Raw genomic sequence first — 18,532 nt, 5'->3', positions numbered from 1 at the left:
GTGTGAGAAGTCCAGGTTGTCCCACAGGGCCTTACAGACTCTGAAATCATGAACATCAAGTCACTGGAGACAGTGCTTTATGCTACTTTTTACCACAAATGACACTTCTGGCATGTTTATACAAACTCCAGTTTATGTATAAATTTTGAGGCTCTGAGTACTTTGATTAATATGGTCTTGTCTGAGCTAATCACACATGATGTTAATGAGGCCAGAGTTCTAGATTCCCTTCAGGAGCCAACCACAGGAAAGTTGTCTTCCTCATGCAAACTGCAGCTCACATTCAGACCTGGACCTCATTCCTCACTTTAGGGTGAGATCTGGTGAGAAATCTTACTAGGTAAAGGTCAGGGGAGGAACTTAGGAAAAACAGAGCAATTGACCACAATGGGATGAGGCCGAGATCAGAGCTTCCCAAGCTTTAATGCCTGTGAATCTCCTGCAGATCTTGTTAAAATGCAGATTCTGTGCATGAGGTCTGGGTAGAGTCTGAGGGTCTTCATTTCTAACAAGGTGATGCCTGTGGGCACCTGCCATCCACAGGGCCTCCTTCACTGGAGGACCTGGATCATCAGAGAGCTAGGTCACTGGAGCAGCTCCACGTGGTGAATGAGGCTGGCATGCCACGAGAGAAGCAGGAGGAGCCAGGTGGGGCCCGGGAGGCCAGCCTGGTGGGATCACACGGGTCTGCAGGGTGGGTCAGGGCCTTTGTGCTTTACCCCAAACTAAAGTAAAACTACTGAGGAATATCGAACATGGCACTAAAGTGTTCAGATTTGCCTTTAAGCATTAACAAAGAGTTGACAAGGAAGGTTCATTCAGAAAATCAATGACATTATTATATCAAAAACATATAATGTGAAAATAGTAATATTTTAGTTAGATATTTGAAGAGTAGAAAAATGTTTAACCTCCACTCAGGACTTGATTGGAAGCTGGAGGGGAAAGCAAAGGGCTTATTTTTTGGTTGACTCAATTGTCAATGATACCGTGTCCTTAGAATTTTGCTAGCAAAAGTCAAAAAAGAGGAGGAAGAAACAACATATGTAAAGGAAAAGGCAGTGCGAAAACTCAGCCGAGAGGTGAGTAAGCGGTGCGATGTGCAGAGATGGCTTCAACATCACCGAAATTTGACTTAAATTACTGCCCCCTTCAATTCTGTGTCATTATCTCCTAACTCATATGTTGCCTCTTTGTGAGTACAGAGGTCTGCATTGCTGGATCCAATATGAGCAGTCTTTCAAATTTAGTCATTTTAATAGATGGGTCTCGCTTCCTCCTTGTGGTCTTCATTTGCATTCCCCAATAATGAATTTTATTGAGGATATTTTTGTGTCTTTATATGACATCTGTATATCTTGTTTAGTGAAGTGTCTGTTCAAAATCTTTCCCCCATTTTCTAATTGAGTTATGTATTTTCTTATTGAGTTTTGAGAGTTCTCCATATATCCTGGATACAAGGCTTTCATCAGATATGTGATTTGCAAAAATTTTCTCAAGGCTATGGATCTTCCTTCCCTCCCACAAGATATCACACTCATCCATTATGCTGATTGGACCTAGTGAGCAAGGAGAAGCAACTAGCAGAGACTTATTCTTAGACATGTACATGCCAGAGGGTGAAAAATAAATCCAGCACAAGTTCAGGGCCCACTGATCTCAGTGACATTTTTAGGGGTCCAGTTGTGTGAGTCGTGTGGAGACATCCCTTCTCAGGTGAAGGATTAGTTATTGCATCTGGCCCCTCCTGCAACCAAAAAAGAGGCACAACACCTAGTGCCGCCTGTGGCTTCTTGAGGCATCATTATCCAAATATGGGTGTATTCTTCTAACTTATTGAATGAGTACCCAGAAAAGCTGATAGTTTTATGTGTAGCTCAAAGCAGGAGAAGGATTTTCAAAAGGTCTAGGCTGCTGTGCAAGCTGCTCTGCTACTTGAGCCATATGAAACGATGGTGCTGAAGTGGTGGTGGCATATAACCATGCTGTCTGGAGGCTTTGGCAGGCCTTTATGAACAAAACACTTCACAGACCCTTAAGTTTGGAGCAAAGCCCTGCCATACGCTGCAGATAACTGCTCTATGTTTGAGAAACAGCTGCTGGCCTGCAACTGGACCTTAGTAGAGACCGAATGCCTAACCATGGGCTACCAATTTCCCATGAGACCAGAAGTGCCTTCTGTGAACTGGGTTTTATCTGATCCACAAGCCATGAAGTTGGGAGTGCAAAGCCGCACCATCATCCAGTGCAAGTGGTACATACATGATCTACCCTGAGGAGGCCGAGGCACCAGCAAGTTACATGAAGAAGTGGCCCAAATGCCTGTGGTCCCCACACCTGCTCCACTGGCTTCTCTATCCCAGACTGCACTTACGGCCTCTTGGCGGAGGTTCTAGATAATAAGTACACAGAGGAAGAAATGACCTGGGCCGGGTTTACTGATGGTTCAGCACGATATGCAGACACCATTTGAATGTGGGCATGTATAGCACTACTGCCACTCTCTGGGACATCCCTAAGGGACAGTGGTGAAGGAAAATCCTCCCACTGGGCAGAACTCTGAGCAGTACACAAGGTTGTTCACTTGCCTACAAGGAGAAATGGCCAATTGTGTGATTATATAATGATTCATGGGCTTTGGCCAATGGTTTCCCTGGATGGTTAGGGAATTTGAAGCAATAACACAGGAAAATTGATGACAAGGATATTTGTGGAAGAGTTATGTGGATAGGTTCCTCTGATTGGGCATAAAACATGAGGATATTTATGTCCCATATGAATGTTCACCATGTGACCTCATCAGTGGAGGATTTTAATAATCAAGTGGATAGGATGACCCATTGTGTGTACACTAGTCAACCTCTTTCTCCAGCCACCCCTATCTTCACCAAATGGGCTCATGAAGAAAGGAGCTATAGTAGCAGGAATGGAGGTTATGCTTGGGCTCAGCAACATGGACTTTCATTCATGATGGCCAATTTGACTAGGGCCATTACTGAGTGCCCAGTCTGCCAGCAACAGAGACCAACACTCAGTCCCCCAATGTGGCACCATTCATCAGGGTGATCGGCCAGCTACCTGGTGGCAGTTTGATTACATTGGATAGATTCCAATGTAATGGAAGGGGCAGTGTTTGTTCTTACTAGAATACACACTTATTCTGGTAATAGGTTTGTAGTCCTGCATGCAATGCTCCTGCCAAAACTCTTTCCATGTTCTTCCACAATTCTTTATCCATTGTCATGGTATTCCACACAGCATTGCTTCTAATCAAGGAACTCACTTCATAGCAAATTAAGTGCATCAGTTATCTCATGATTATAAAATTTACTTGTCTTACCATTTTCCCCAAGATACTGGTACAGGTAGTTTGATATAACGATGGAATGGGCTTCTGAAACTCAGTCATCACACCACCTAGATGACATTACCATGGAGGGGTAGGCAAGGTTCTCTAGAAGGCTGTATATTTTCTGAATCTGCATCCAATATTTAGTACTGAATCATCATGCAAAGAAGGAAGTTACTGTGCTGGCTGGTGTGACTGACTGTGACTACCAAGGAGAAATTTGGTTACTCCCACACAATGGAGATAAGGAGAAGAATGCCTGAAATTCTGATCACTTAGAGCGTCTCTTAGTAGTACCATTCCTTGTAATTAAGGTGAATGGAAACCTTAACTAACCAAGCCAGGCAAGACTTCTAACTGCCCAGACACATCTGGAATGAAAGTAAAGAAATATGACCATGTAAATAAAACTGACCAACGGAGGTGCTTGCTGAAAACAAAGGGAATACGGAATGGATAGTTCTAGGACAAGCTTGGAACTTGAAACATAGACCCTTTTCAAGATGAGGGGCTTGTTGTCCAGGAAGATCTGGTGTTAAAGCCCCTTTCCATACCTCACCATAAATGGTCTTGTTTGGAGTCCTTCCAGTTGAAACTTGTCCTGCCAGTGCTTCCACATACCAGCCTGCCCTCCCTAATATCTTAAAATGTACCCCAAACCATGCATTGCGTAGATGTATTTGAGAGCCTTACCTTATGTCTCCTTGCTGGTCAACCTTGCAATAAAGCCTTTTCTTTTCGTAAAAGCTGATGCTATATCATTGCCTTCCATGCCCATCTGGCAGTGGACCCTTACCCAGTAACAGTTTCTGGTGATCACAAAGGGACCTCGATCCTGTGACTGCCTGCCTAAGGCTCTGTAGCCCTGGTGGGGTGCAAAGTCTCATCGCCAAAACTAAACAGCTGCCTAGACAACTATTTCTGGTGATTCAATTCCCATTTCCCTCTGCAGTACTCCTGGCACTTTGGCAATTCTTTCACTCTGCGAAAAGGAACTGCTTCTGGATCAGACATCTTTTGGGTAAGTGAGCTCATTAAAATACACTTGTGCCTAAATTGTCCAAAAACTTCATCAAGATTGCGTGTTAGAGTCTCACCCTGAGGGGCTTTCAGTTGGATTAGAGTCCTGAGACTTGGGTTAGAGTCTGAAGTCTAGGAATGTGGGCTAGGGTCCCACCCTAGTGAAACAGTATAAAACCTTACAACTGCTGAAGTTCTCAAAGAGTCAGGATAGAGTGCTGAACTCTGGGTTAGAGTCCCAGGATATTGGATTTTTTAGTTTGTTCTTGTCTGTCTAAGTTGGACTGTTTTATTTCATAAAATTGGGTGCTTGGGGTCTGAGTTTCTCAGTGACTGTAACAAACTCTCTTTAGAAATTAACTTTATGGGAGTCTTCTGACTCTGAAGAAAAGATGCACCGTTCCCTCTAGAGATGTTCCCAGGTGACTGGGGAATTTATGGAGTTGTCAGGGCATCTGCCCATGATGTGCCACAACTTCACAGTGACCCCTTTTCGAGGAAAATATTTTTTGGGGGGTCTTCATGGTTCACAGTGAAGCAGTCAGTGGCAGCTTATCTGGGACTTACTCATCTGAACTTTCTTGGTGCCAAAACATGTAAGGGAGAAAGCCAATCCCTTGCTTATTCTTGGGGAAGCTGTTCCCACAAGCACACACTAACAGACTCTAAAAACCATCCCCTAGAAAGACCTTGTTTGTTGTGTCCACGTTGGAAAAAGCCCCCTAAAATGGGAAATGTAAATGGTATACCAAATATTAGTCCATTGGGATGCATTCTTCAAAATTGGATGATGTTTGGTTGTGAGCCTATGAAGAAAAAGAAAATGATTTTCTTTTATAATATGGCCTGGCCCCAATACTCATTGGTGTCAGATGAAGTGTGGCCTGATAATGGGTATCTGAACTATAATACCATCTTGCAATTTGACCTATTCTGTAAAAGAGAAGAAAAATGAGAATAACTGTTAATGGCTGGCAAGAAAACCCAAAGTAATTTAAATTACAATGGTCACTTTGGGGCTCCTTTTGAGCTTCCAAAACTTGTCTTTTGTGCACTAGGTTTAAAAGCTACAGATCAGAGAAATCTTTAAAGAGTCAAGCACGCCACCTTCCAGCACAATTGCTCAAAAACTAAAGGTTCCAGAGCCTGTAAATATTTACAAAGAACAACAACATCTCACTAAGCTTATTGAATGTCCTGAGTGCTTAGCTTGATAATCATCAGTTTGGGGGCCCCAAAATATGGTCAAACAAAACTGCGTTTACACCTCATTTGCGGTCAGAGATGGTTGGACAGAAATGCGGGTTGCACTCCATTTGCAGCTAAGGGTCCCTACAAATTGCCATCAGCCTCGGAGGAATTACGTTGGCCATTAGAAGGAATATTCTGATTAGATAAGATCATTTAAAAAGTGTACTTAAAAGCAAAGACTTCAAAATTCTGAGATAGCCTTATTGGAAGTTTTGTTGCAAAAAGCTAAAAAATTAAGTTATAAGAGGTACCAAAAGGAAAAGTGTATTAGGTCATGACTTTACAGACACCTGATAATCTACCTTCAAAGGAGGGCCCAATATTAGACCCTCCCAGGGTTAATGAGACTCTAAGAGATTTTCTGGGAAACTTCTACATTAAAGATTAATGGGTTTTTTTCAGTACTGCTGGGTATAATTACTGTTTGTTCTGGCTGGAATATGAAAATGTATTTGTAAGGAGTTAGCAACTTATAATCAGAAATTTGGCCAAACTGGAAGCTGATATACAGAACCCAATAGGAATTATTTAGGCCTTCTTCCCCAAGTTAAAATAAAACCAAGCACCCAGAGGGAAAGAAGCAAATTAGGGATGATATAGTTGGACTGGCAGATCAACATATAATGTCATCTCAGTTACAACCCAATTTCTGAGGAATTAAGAGCAATTGTCCTTAATTTACAAATCTTTGCAAAACTGGCAATGTAGCTCTAGAGGCAGTTCAGAGTCCACCCATTTCCTTTATCCCAAAAACCTTGTAACCTCTCCAGGCACTGTTTTCTAACCCTTAACCAGTTCCTAAGACTGAAAGGAAAAAGGAAAGAAAAATGGCTATTTAAGCCGTACTATGAAATAACATGTTTTTAAAAATTATAAAAGTATTTGTAAATTTGCCAAGCCACAGAATGCTAATGTAAAAGACACTTCATAATTGCTTACTTCTTAATTTTCACTAAAAATTAGTTTCTAAAGACCAATAATTATAGTAATATAGGAAATTATAGCTACTAAAAATTAATAAAGAAAACATCTTCATAGTGAAGTAAAGTAAGATGTATGTTTTCAGTAAAGAAGGTATAAGGATTGGAGATGTTTTCATTTGTTTTGTTAAGAAAGATAAATTTTTTCCTAAAGTACTAAGAAGAAAAGACGACATGGGACAAATTCTGAACATAAAGAGAAATTTATAGAAGATTTGTGGAAGAAGAACCCTAAGAAAAAGTTTTGTGCATGGATTAATATCAAAAGTAAGCTGGTACAAAATTAGAATTGTTTTTCTCTCTCTTAAAAGAATAATTTTCTTGAGCTTTTACTCTGTTTTTCATAAGGATATTATAAAACATTTTTCTTTACCTTTGAGTAAGTCTACCTAAAGCAGAAATTCTGTTTTGTCAAAATAATTCCCTGTGTTAAAAAAATGAGGGCCTCTCTATTAAGAGAACTAGAGCTTTCTTTTTTTTTTTTTTAACTGTTTAACTTTCTATTTTTGCCTTTAACATCTTCTTTTGTCAATTGGGCTTAATAAATAAATTATTAAATGGATAACTAAGGTATGATCCTATTTGACCAAGTGTTTTAAAACCTTTTGATATTTTTGACAGGCTTCCTCAAAATTCAAATCTTAAATAGTCTTTCTCTTGACCTGAAATTAACTTTGAGAATTTCCAGTGGACCGTGGTACTTCTCAAAGAATTTGTTCTCCCTTCCTATAAAGGGGGAGATATTAAACAATTAGATTTATTTGGTATGTTAAATTGCATGGGAAATATTGCAAAATTAATGTTGATAAACTCTCTTAGGTTATATTGTGTGAGCAAATGTTTTTAATATAAGTATTTTAAAAATTATATGATGTTTCTAAAGTTCTGATCTGTTCTGGTTGTCAGTCATGATTCTAGTTATTTTAAAATGTTATATGTCACAGAAATAACCAAATTTGTTTGTCAATTACCATTTTAAATTCTTTTATCATTTACAATCAGTTATTGTTTTACTCTAATGCTTTTGCAAATATATTTCCATCTTCAGAGAGATTCATGGAAAGGACTCTGCCACTTGCTCTAGAATGCAGGTTTCTGATAAACTTTCAGATTATAAAACTGAGCTGGGTAAGAAATTACAGAACTCTAATGGAGAAACCAACGGCCTCATAAAACTGCTAACAGAAGATCCATATCAAGAACTGATTACATAGGACTGGATGAACTGATGAGGATGATTATAATTTTTATGACTTTTCATTTGAAATATTGCGGATTTTTAATGTTTTGTTTTTCCAGATTTAAAGAAAGCTTTTTCTCTCTTCTTTTAAGCTAACTATTACTTATAGCAATTTAGTGAATTACACTTTTGTAAACAGATTTGCAACATTTATCTTTTTCTCCCTACCTGATCCCTCCAAAATCTGGAAACTCTTGATGAGTGAGCATTCTTGCTTTCGTGGCAGTATAGTTATTTACATAAGTTCAATAACAATCTGTTCTCCTTATAAAGGACAGAATTGGAAACACTGGTTATATTACCAAGGCTTTCACTGGAATGTCATATTTGAGAAAAACATGCAGAGACTCAGATATGACCAGACAACTTTGAGGATCAAAGATTGACTTTATGAAATAATGCCACTTGGAAATATTGGCCTGGTAGTTTGCTTACAGGATTCCTAGCAACCTTACCAGGTGAGTAAAGAAGGTCACTTCCCTGGCAGATGCAAGAACCTCAGGATATTTTGGGAAACCTCCAGAAGAGAGGAATCCACTCAAATCTTCAGGTATTGCACGCAGATCTGATGACAGGTCCTTGGCTTGCCTTTCCTGTCTGTGAGAGGCCTTTAAAGTCCAATCTGAGATTCCTCATAAAAAGTTCCAGCAAAGCAGATTTAAAAGAGCCTATAGGATCAATTGCTATCTTTCTGTACTTATGTAAATAATTGGGCCAAATTGATTAAAACTCAACTTATTTTACCCATCAATTAGTCTTAATTTGGCTCTTTTTGGTAAAAATGAGGATGATTTTAGAGAGGAAAATTATGTTTCAGTAGAACTGCAATACCCATTTGTGAATATTAGATTCCAGTTCTGTTAATTATCTTTGAGGTTTCTGTTTTCTACCTGTAAACTGGACTGGATCTTGAATTCTTCTAGTTTCTGGAAATATATGACTACAAATCTACAAACTAACATTTTCATTTTTTTCCATCCTTTTCACTTGGAATCATTGAAAACTGAAACCAGCCCTTTCCTGAAGCCCTGCAAACTGAAGCTGGACAACTTGCTGTAAACTTAAGAGAGGTCACCATGACAGCCAATGTTTAGACAATCTTCATGCCTTTTTCTGTGTAAACCATTCAAAAAGATATCTGAACACCCAATGACATCATCAGAGACATTTCAAACTGCAAAAGAAGCTTCAGCCATGACAGCTAGAAATCTTACTGGGTGGCTGCCCCTAGACTCAAAAACTGGTTTATAATTTGCTCCAACCATTAGCTTTGTTTTTCTTTTTGTTTCTGTAGAAATGCTTCTTATTAAATATCTGATTGCTTGCTTATACAATATAGACCTAACCTTGGGAGCTCACCTGCATCACTGCCTTCTGAAATGAATTTAACTAGAAATAGTTTAAATAATATAACTAGGCTGACATATCTAGACTGACTAGGACTAAGAGACTGGTTCAATGAGATGGAACAACCTACACCCCTTAATAGCAGTAAGAAGCTAGAGAGGTCATCACCCAGTTTCCCTCAAGATTGAGGAATGGACAACAAAAAGGAGGGATTTATAACCACAGCATGAGTTATAACTGACCCTGTCTCATCAACAACAGGATGTTAAATTTATCTTGTAGGGGCAGTAGGCCAAACTGCAAGACATACAGCTGGAACATGCACAGAGGAGAAAAGTTTGACTTGCAATAACACCTGGAACCTAAGATTCTCCCCCACACAGAACCAAAAGGCCCAGGACACTACTGGATACCGAAAGATGGACCCTTTTCAGAAGTGAGGAGTCTGTTGTACAGGAAGATCCAATGTTAAAACCACTTTCCATACCTTACAAAAATGGTCTTGTTTGTAATCCTTCCAACCAAAACATGGCCTGCAAGTGCTTCTGCATATCAACCTGCTCTCCCTAATCTCTTAAATTTTACCTCAAAACCTGGATCAGAGAGACAGATGTGAGAGCCTTGTCTCCTGTCTCATTGCCAGTCAACGTTGCAATAAAGCCTTTTCTTTTCTCAGAAGAAGGTGGTACAGTATGAATTTCTATTTGCATCGGGCACTGGGCCCTTACCAAGTAACAGGGAGAAAGCAAAGAGTATATTTTTTGGTAGATTCATTAATCAATTATCCTATGTCCTTAGAATTTTGCTAGTGAAAGCCAAAAAAGAAGAGAAAAAAACTAACACAGATAAAAGAAGTCACTGTGGAAAATCAGCAGTGGGGGAGTAAGTGCAGGGATGTGCAGAGGTAGCTTCAACACAACCCAAACTTGACTTAAATTTACTGCCCCCTTCAATTCTGTGTCATTATCTCTGAATGCATTTTGTTGCCTGTCTGTAGGTATAGAGGTCTGTATTTTCCAGTATGAGCAGTCTTTTCAATATTAGTCATTTTGATAGGTGGGTTGAGATATCTCATTGTAGTCTTCCTTTGCATTCCCCAATGATGCATTATATTGAGCATATTTTTGTGTCCTTACTTGACATCTGTATAGCTTGTTTAGTGAAATGTCTGTTCGAATCTTTTGCACATTTTTTGAGTTCTATATTTTCTTATTATTGAGTTTTGAGAATTCTCCATGTGTCCTGGATACAAGGCTTTCATCAATTACGTGATTTGCAAACATTTTCTCAAGGATCTTGATCTTTCCATCCCACAAGGTATCACAGTGAACCATTATGCTGATTGGACCTAGTGAGCAAGGAGAAGCAACTCTATAGATAGAGTTGGTAGATATTTGCATGCTGAAAGGTGAGAAATAAACCCAGCGCAAATTCAGTGCCCATTGGTATCAGTGAGATTTCTAGAGGTCCAGTTGTGTGAGTCATGCGGAGATGTCCCTTCTCAGGTGAAGGATGAGTTGATGCATCTGGCCCTTTATGCAACCAAAAAGAGGCATATAACCTAATGACTCCTGTGGGTTTTGGAAGCAACATCATCCTCATTTGGGTGTACTACTCAGACTCATTTAACTAATGACCAGAAAAGTGCTAGATCTGAGTGTGGTTCAAACAGGAGAAGGACTTGCAAAAGGTCTATTCTGCTATGCAAGCTTTGCCATTTGAGCCATATGATCCAGCCAAAATAATAGTGCTTCAAGTGGTAGTGGCAGATAGGAATGCTGTATGGAGCTTTTGGCAGGCATCTATATGTAAATGATAGCACAACACTTAGGTTTAGAGCAAAGCCCTACCATCCACTGCAGACAACTGCTCCACATTTGAGAAACAGCTGTTGACCTGCTACTGGACCTTAGCAGAGACTGAATGCTTACTAGTTGGCCATCAGTTTCCCATGGGACCAGAGGTACTTTTCATGAAGTGGGTGTTATTTGACCCACCAAGCCTTGAAGTTGGGAGTGCACAGCCACACCATCATCAAATGGAAGTGGTATATATAAGATCTAGCTTGAGCAGTCACTGAAGGCACCTAGTAAGTTACATGAAGACGTAACTGAAATCCCACAGTCCCTATGCCTGTTCCTCTGGCTTCTCTATACCAGCCTGCATTTATGGCCTCGTGGTGGGTTGTCTATAACCAGTAGACAGATGAAGAGATGGCCTGGGCCTGGTTTACCAATGGTTCTGCAGGATATGCAGAAACCACTGAAAAGTGGACAACTACAGTACTATTGCCACACTCTGGGACATCCTTGAAGGACAGTGGTGAAGGAAAATCCTCCTACTGGGCAGAACTTTGAGCAGTCACCTGGCTGTTCACTTTCCTAGAAGGATAAATGGCCAGATATGTGATTATGCAATGATTCATGGGCTTTGGCCAAGGGTTTGGATGGATGGTCAGGGACTTTGAATCAATAATACTGGAAAATTGATGACAAAAAAATTTGTAGGAGAGCTATGTGAATAGATCCCTTTAAGTGGGCAACAAACATGAAGATATTTGTGTCCCACGTGACCTCAGCAGTGAAGGATATTAATAATCAAGCGGATAGGATGAGCTATTCCATGGACACCAGCTACCCTCTTTCTCCAGCCACTCTTGTTATCACCAAATGGGCTCATGAAAAAAGAGGCTATGGCAGCAGGAGTGTAGGTTATACCTCGGCTCAGCAACATGGAATTCCACTCATCATCATCGACTTGGCTGTGGACATTGTTGAGTGTCTAATCTGCCAGCAACAGAGACCAACACTGAGTCCCCAATATGGCACTGTTCCTCAGGGAGATCAACCAGCTACCTGGTGGCAGGTTCATTACACTGGACAGATTCCAGTGTAATGGAAGGGGTAGTGTTTTGTTCTTACTGGAATAGGCACTTATTATGGATATAGATTTGGAATCCTGCATGCAATGCTTCTGCCAAAACTCTGTTTGTGGACTTAAAGAATTTCTTATCCACTGTCATGGTATTCTACACAGTCTTGCTTCTAATCAAGGAACTCGCTTCATAGCAAATTAACTGCCGTAATGTCCTCATGCTTGTGGATATCACTTGTCTTAACATTTTCCCCACCATTATGATACAGATAGTTTGATGGAATGAAACTATGTGGTTACAGTACCACCTAGAATGGCATTACCGTGCAGGGCTAGGCAAGGTTCTCTAGAATGCTGTACATTTTCTGAATCAGCGTCCAGCACATAGTACTGTTTCTCCCATAGCTAAGATTCATAGGAATCAAGTTGGGAAAATAGGAGTGACACCACTCTTTATTACCCCTAGTGACCCACTAGCATAATTTTTGCTTCCTGTTCCTATGGACTTATGCTCTGCTCTCCTAGAGGTCTTAGATCCAGAGGGAGGAATGCTTCCATCAGCACACTCAACAGTGATTCCATTGAGCAGGAAGTTACGACTGCCACTGGGCTGCTTTGTGCACCTCATTCCTCTCAATCATCATATGAAGAAGAGAGTTACTGTGCTGGCTGATGCGACTGATCCTGACTACCGAGGAGAAATTGGATTACTCGTATGCAATGGAGATGAGTACAAGAATGGCTGAAATTCAGATCACTTAAGGCGTCTCTTAGTAGTACTATTCCTTGTAATTAAGGTGAATGGAAACCTCAACAAACCAACCCAGGCAAATCTTCTGATGATCCAGACATTTAAGGAATGAAGGTAAAGAAAACTGACCCGCTGAGGTGCTTGCTGAAGGCAAAGGGAATACGGAATGGATAGTGGAAGGAGGTAGTTATAAACACAAGCTACGGCTGCATGACCGGTTATAGAAATGAGGACTGTAATTGCCATGAGTATTTACTCCTCAGTTTCATAAGAACACATTTTTTTGTGTGTAGATATATACATGTGTGTATTTGTACATTTATGTATGCATACATATATACCTAACAAATATCTCTGTTCTCTTTCTACTCTTATTCTCTTATCGTGTAACATAAAATATACTGAATTTATGTCATAGTAATTAAGTATTGTTAATTTTACATCATACTATTTAAGTTACTAGATATCAAGGAGAAGAGTAAATGTCACTCAAGGGTTTTACCTCCTCCTGTGGGAAGGGGTTCAGTGCATTTTCATAAGTGTAGTTGTATCATGTGAGACAGAATTATAACCTTGCTTGTCTTCATTTGGAGTTTACTCTAAGTATGGTTTAAAGAATTGTGTATGGGTGCCATAGGAAATGTGATGGTGTGTTTTACCTGTGATGGTGTCAACTGTGATGGTGTCACAGTGATGCTGTCAACTATGACAGTGTTTAACTGTGATGGTGGCAACCTGACTTGACCATGGATTTTCCAGATATCTGGGTAAACATGATTTCTTGTTGTGTCTGTGAGGGTGTTTCTGGAAAATATTAGTTTTAAATTAGTAGACTAAATAAAGTAATCGGTCTTCCCTAATCCTGGTGGGCATCATCTAATCTGTTGAGGGCCTGAATGAAACAAAAAGGCAGAGGAAGGTTGAATTTGCTCTCTGCATGACTGGTTGATCTGTGACATTGATCTTCTCCTGCTCTGGGCTCTCTTGCTTCTCAGGCTTTCAGACGTCCTGGAATCTATACCATCGGGTCTCCTATTTTCAGGCCTTAGAACTACAACACTGGCTTTCCCGGGTCTCTATTTTGCAGACAGCAGATCATGGGATTACTCAGTCTCCATAATCATGTAAACCAATATCTTATAATAAATGTCTTTAGATATAGATAGAGACAAGATATAGATTGATAGAGATTTATCTATATATTTATTGATGTATGGATTCTTATTGATTCTGGACAACTGTAATAAATACAAACACTAGCTGTACATTTAGAGGGCTTCTTTCCTTATTTTGAAAAATAGAGGAAAGTATCATGATGCAACTGTTAGTTGTTACCCCCAGATAAGTCTGACTTAGAAGGTACCCCTCGGAAGAGGTATCATCATGTTATGACAGCATGAGGATTATCTTGTATGTGAAATTTCTTTGAGAGTGATGGTCCAAAAGTTGATCCAGCTTGACAATTACATTTTCTAATGAACAGATGTCCCTCTCATTAACTTTATTGACATAAAGCAATGGGGTTGTGATTAGCCATCATCACTGTCAATTGTAGAATAATTCAATCAAAGAACAGTTTACTTTAGGTGTACAATTGTTATGAAAGAAACTTGAGAAGGTGCAGCAGCCATCGCAGGCCCAGTAATATTCTGGGCTCATTACAAGATTGGAAAAGACTGATGCACTCTTACTTCAAAGATAAAAAGAGTACTAAGACCTCCAAATTGTAATCTAAAAAAGCTTGTATGCCAAAAATAGGTATCACACAAGGTCAATTGTGTTTTAAAAGAATAAATAAACTACTGAATATTTCACACGAGGGAGCATTCCTATCCTCTTTGAGGTAATCTGTAAATGCATCATGGAAGCAGTAATATTTGAGATACACCTTGAAGAAAGGATAGCATTTCAATTGTAAAAGATGATGGGGGCATTTTGCAGAGGTGGGATGTGGTGAATTTTTGTGGAGAGAGCTGTATTAACAAATGTATGTGCCTGAGAGAATGATGTGTCCATAAGGCTTCCAGTAACTCATTTTGAATATAACACGGGGTCCATTAGGAGAATTGTAGAGGATAATTTTATATGTATTTGTTTATATATATATGTATATATGCTTATATATCATGTAATTTGTACATAAACATAAACAAACATGAACAAATGCATATATATATACAAACACAGATCTAGATACATATACCATGTATGCATATAATCTGTTAGCAATGACAATACATTAAAAGTTATTAAGAGGAATATGATTTAATCAGAGTTCTCTTTATGAAGAACAATCTGGCAGCAATGTTTGGGAAGTAAGAGAGTATCCACAAGATGTAGGAGATAGTTACTAGAGTTTTGCAGTGCACAGAGACTCTTAGTTATGAGGGTGAGGACCTGGGTGGCACCAGCAGGAATGTGTATGGAAACAGTGATGAGAGAGGAAGGGCAGGGGTGGATGTGAAGATAGGTCACTCATGATACTTAGAGTATGGAGTGAGATGAAAGCTAACGTTGAAGGACTTGTAGGGCACAAAACATCCAAACTCTTGCTCATTTTCATGTCTTCCCCAGACACTCACTGGGCCCCATGACATCGTATCCTCTTATATTATTTGGACTTTGGTGGCATGCATTTTGAAGCCTCTCATGGTCAACAACACATTCCAATAACCTTTATATATTACTGATTTATTTATCTTATTTGTTTCATTTTTTTTTAAATTATCAGAAGATTGAGACCAGTTCCTTCCTGTTCGACCACTTCTTTTTCCTCTCAATGCCTACCCTAATTAAATTCTGCAATCTCATCTCTTAGCTTTCTGCATTAATAAAGCATTTAAGATTGTCCTACAAAATACAAACAGCTGGAAAGTGCCTTTCAAGGCATCTTAGACAGTGAGAGGCAACTCCCCCTTCTCATGACTCAAGGACACACAGTGGGCTAAGAGCATCCTCTTACTTTTGGCCCAAACTTCACCATCTAAACACTTTTCTTAATTTTTCTTCATTGTTTTCCCATTTCTTTTTATTTCTCTGTGTTCTATGAGTTGAATACTCACAAAAATTGAGATTCACCACGTTCCAAAAAAGGTGGAATGAAAGACCTTTGATGGCTAGCAGAACTCCTGGGATTTGCCTCTGTTCCCTCAAATGCAAGCCTGCCTCCACCATGGAGTTAAATGTGATGTGAGTCTCCAGGCTGCCCAGCTGTATTATCATCAAAGACATTATAATTGAGTCCTGTTCGGAAGAACTACACTATTTTAGTGCTTAATGCATTTATGAAGCCACATTGAAAACCTACAAGCATGTAAAATATTTTATTTGTTTTCCTCTTGAATTATTTTGGTATCACATGAACAGTTGATTAAAATTCTTTTTCTGTTTTTGAATAACATACACATATATTAAGGTGTTTATTAGGTACTCCCAACATAAGTCACTAAAACACTAAGTGAATTGTAACTGCAGAATCTTTGCACAAAGATTAACCAAAACAGAGACATATCTAATTTGTACAATCATGTGATTGTTTTAATAAAAATACAATAGATATAAGTATGAGATCTAAACATTTCTCTTTAACATTTTTGCCAGTGAATCTGTGACTTTCTTATTTCTCAGGCTGTAGATAATTGGATTTAACAAGGGAATGATGACAGTGTAAAATAGAGAGTCCATCGTATCTTGGTCATCTCCCTGTGCAGATCCAGGGTGCACATACATGAAGAGAAGAGGGCCATAGTATAAAGAGACAGACAAGAGATGGGCTCCACAGGTGGAGAAGGCTTTCCTCATGCCTCGTACAGACTTCCTTTTTAAGATTGTAAAGAGAACAAGTGTATAAGAGACAAGAACAGTCACAATGGTGAACACCTGTATAGACCCAGAGGAAATGAAAACCATGAGAACATTAATAGAAGGGTCAGTACAGGAAATCCTAAACAATGGCATGATGTCACAGTAAAAGTGATGTATTATGTTGGAATTACAGAAGGTTAATCTGAATAAAAAAAGTACATGAAATGTGGAATGAATAAGGCCACCTACAAATAATGAGGCTAACAGTCGGATGCATAGTCTATTGGTCATAATTACTGGATAAAGTAAAGGTTTGCATATGGCCACGTAGCGATCATATGCCATTGCTGCCAAAAGAAAACATTCTGTGGTTGCACTGAATGCAAAGGAAAGAAATTGTATCATGCATTCATAGAGAGATATCTTACCCTTGACAAAGAAGTTGACTAGCATCTTGGGGGTCACTGTGGATGATATCCAAGCATCCACGAAGGCTAAACTCCCAAGGAACAAGTACATGGGGATGTAAAGGTGAGGGTCATTGTAGATGAGCACAATTAGTCCAAGGTTTCCCACAATGGTGATGAGGTATATCCCCAAGAACACCAGAAACAGGGGGATTTGCCACTCCGTTTGATATTCAAATCCCGTGAGAACAAACTTTGTCAGAAATGTTGCATTTTTAGTATCCATTTCCTTATGGATGACCCCTGAAATGAAATGCAGTAAACGTAAAAAGAACATTGACTAAGATTGTATAAAAAGAAATTTGGAGGAAAGTAGTTGAACTAAAACTGTACACTAATCAAAATGCCCTTAATTTTATTTACTATTACTCTAATACATTGACACTAATTTGGGGAGTTGATGCAATGGAAAATGCAATTATTTCAGTTCAAAAAATGTCAAGAATTAATTGATTTAGATATAAAAGGAAAGACATTCTAAACGTGAGCTAAAATTATGGGGATATTTGAATTTGTTAGGGAAATTCTGTGTCTGGGACATGGATGAGGGTCTAGGGACATGAAGTCTGAATTATTATATAATGAATTGAAGGCCATGTGAATGATTTTGAAGTTTATTCCTCGGGCAATAGGCAAGCATTGAAAACTTTTAAGACAAGGAGTGGCATGGCAATATGTTCTTTAAATTAAATATTTGATAGTGTAGAAAATACTCTGCAGGGAGGAGAAACTAGCAGCAGGGATACTAATTATGAAGCTATTACTCTTGTTCAGTGGTTCCCAAACCAGATTACAGATCAGAATTGTCAGGGGAGCTTTTTGTACAAAATAGATGGTGAGGTATCACTGTAGAAACTGATTCAGTGGGGTAAGAAGGAAGTCTAATAATCTGCATTTCAAAGTTGCCTCCCTTGGTTCAAATGCGTGTGAAATTCTTAGTCCATGTGTGATATGATGTGGGGAGTGATGAGGGGGACAAAGAGATGGATCAAAATAAATCAGAATGTGGCGTCACTAGGACTTGGTGACTTATTAGTTGTGAAAGGGATGGTCAGTGAAGGTAGAGGAGACCCTTGGTGACTGGTAGATGGTCATCAAAAGTTGAGTTTGAGAACTCTGATGGACTGTCAGTTTGTGGAGATAGCATTCTCTGAACACCCAGGTGAGACGTGCTTAGTAGTATGAGGCTAGTAGAGCTCAATAGCAAAAATGACTTAGGAGTCATTGGGGTAGCTGAAGTTATACTTATGGATGATGTATCCATTGAAGAATGTGCATAAAATAGAGAAGAAGGGCATGGAAAGAAATTCAGGAAGTTATATTAAAGAGATTATGAAGTGGATACATGTCATTTTTAGAAAGCTAACTGACCCTCCGTTCTACCACATGAGTCTTGGTATCAGACAAAGGCCACCACTTGCACTAGAAGTCAAAGAGCTAGAAGCTCAC

At 39.3% G+C, this 18,532-nt stretch overlaps 1 protein-coding gene across 1 annotated transcript; it reads right to left on the bottom strand.

Annotated features, from left to right (window-relative positions):
* Nucleotides 1-16,382: 16,382 nt before the first annotated feature.
* On the bottom strand, nt 16,383-17,318 carry LOC131414654 (olfactory receptor 5H2-like). Its single transcript, XM_058555659.1, has one exon. The coding sequence runs from the start codon at nt 17,307-17,309 to the stop codon at nt 16,383-16,385; it is 927 nt and encodes a 308-aa protein (XP_058411642.1). The 5' UTR covers nt 17,310-17,318.
* Between the last annotated feature and the right edge of the window lie 1,214 nt (nt 17,319-18,532).

The sequence above is a fragment of the Diceros bicornis genome, chromosome 15 (genome assembly GCF_020826845.1).
Source record: "Diceros bicornis minor isolate mBicDic1 chromosome 15, mDicBic1.mat.cur, whole genome shotgun sequence".
NCBI classification, from domain to species: Eukaryota; Metazoa; Chordata; class Mammalia; order Perissodactyla; family Rhinocerotidae; genus Diceros; species Diceros bicornis.
Note: the sequence above shows the minus strand (reverse complement) of the source record. Positions and strands in the feature narration are given on the sequence as shown.

Excerpts from the sequence above, each read along its gene's own strand:
- LOC131414654 (XM_058555659.1), bottom strand. The coding sequence starts at position 17,309 with ATGGATACTAAAAATGCAACATTTCTGACAAAGTTTGTTCTCACGGGA.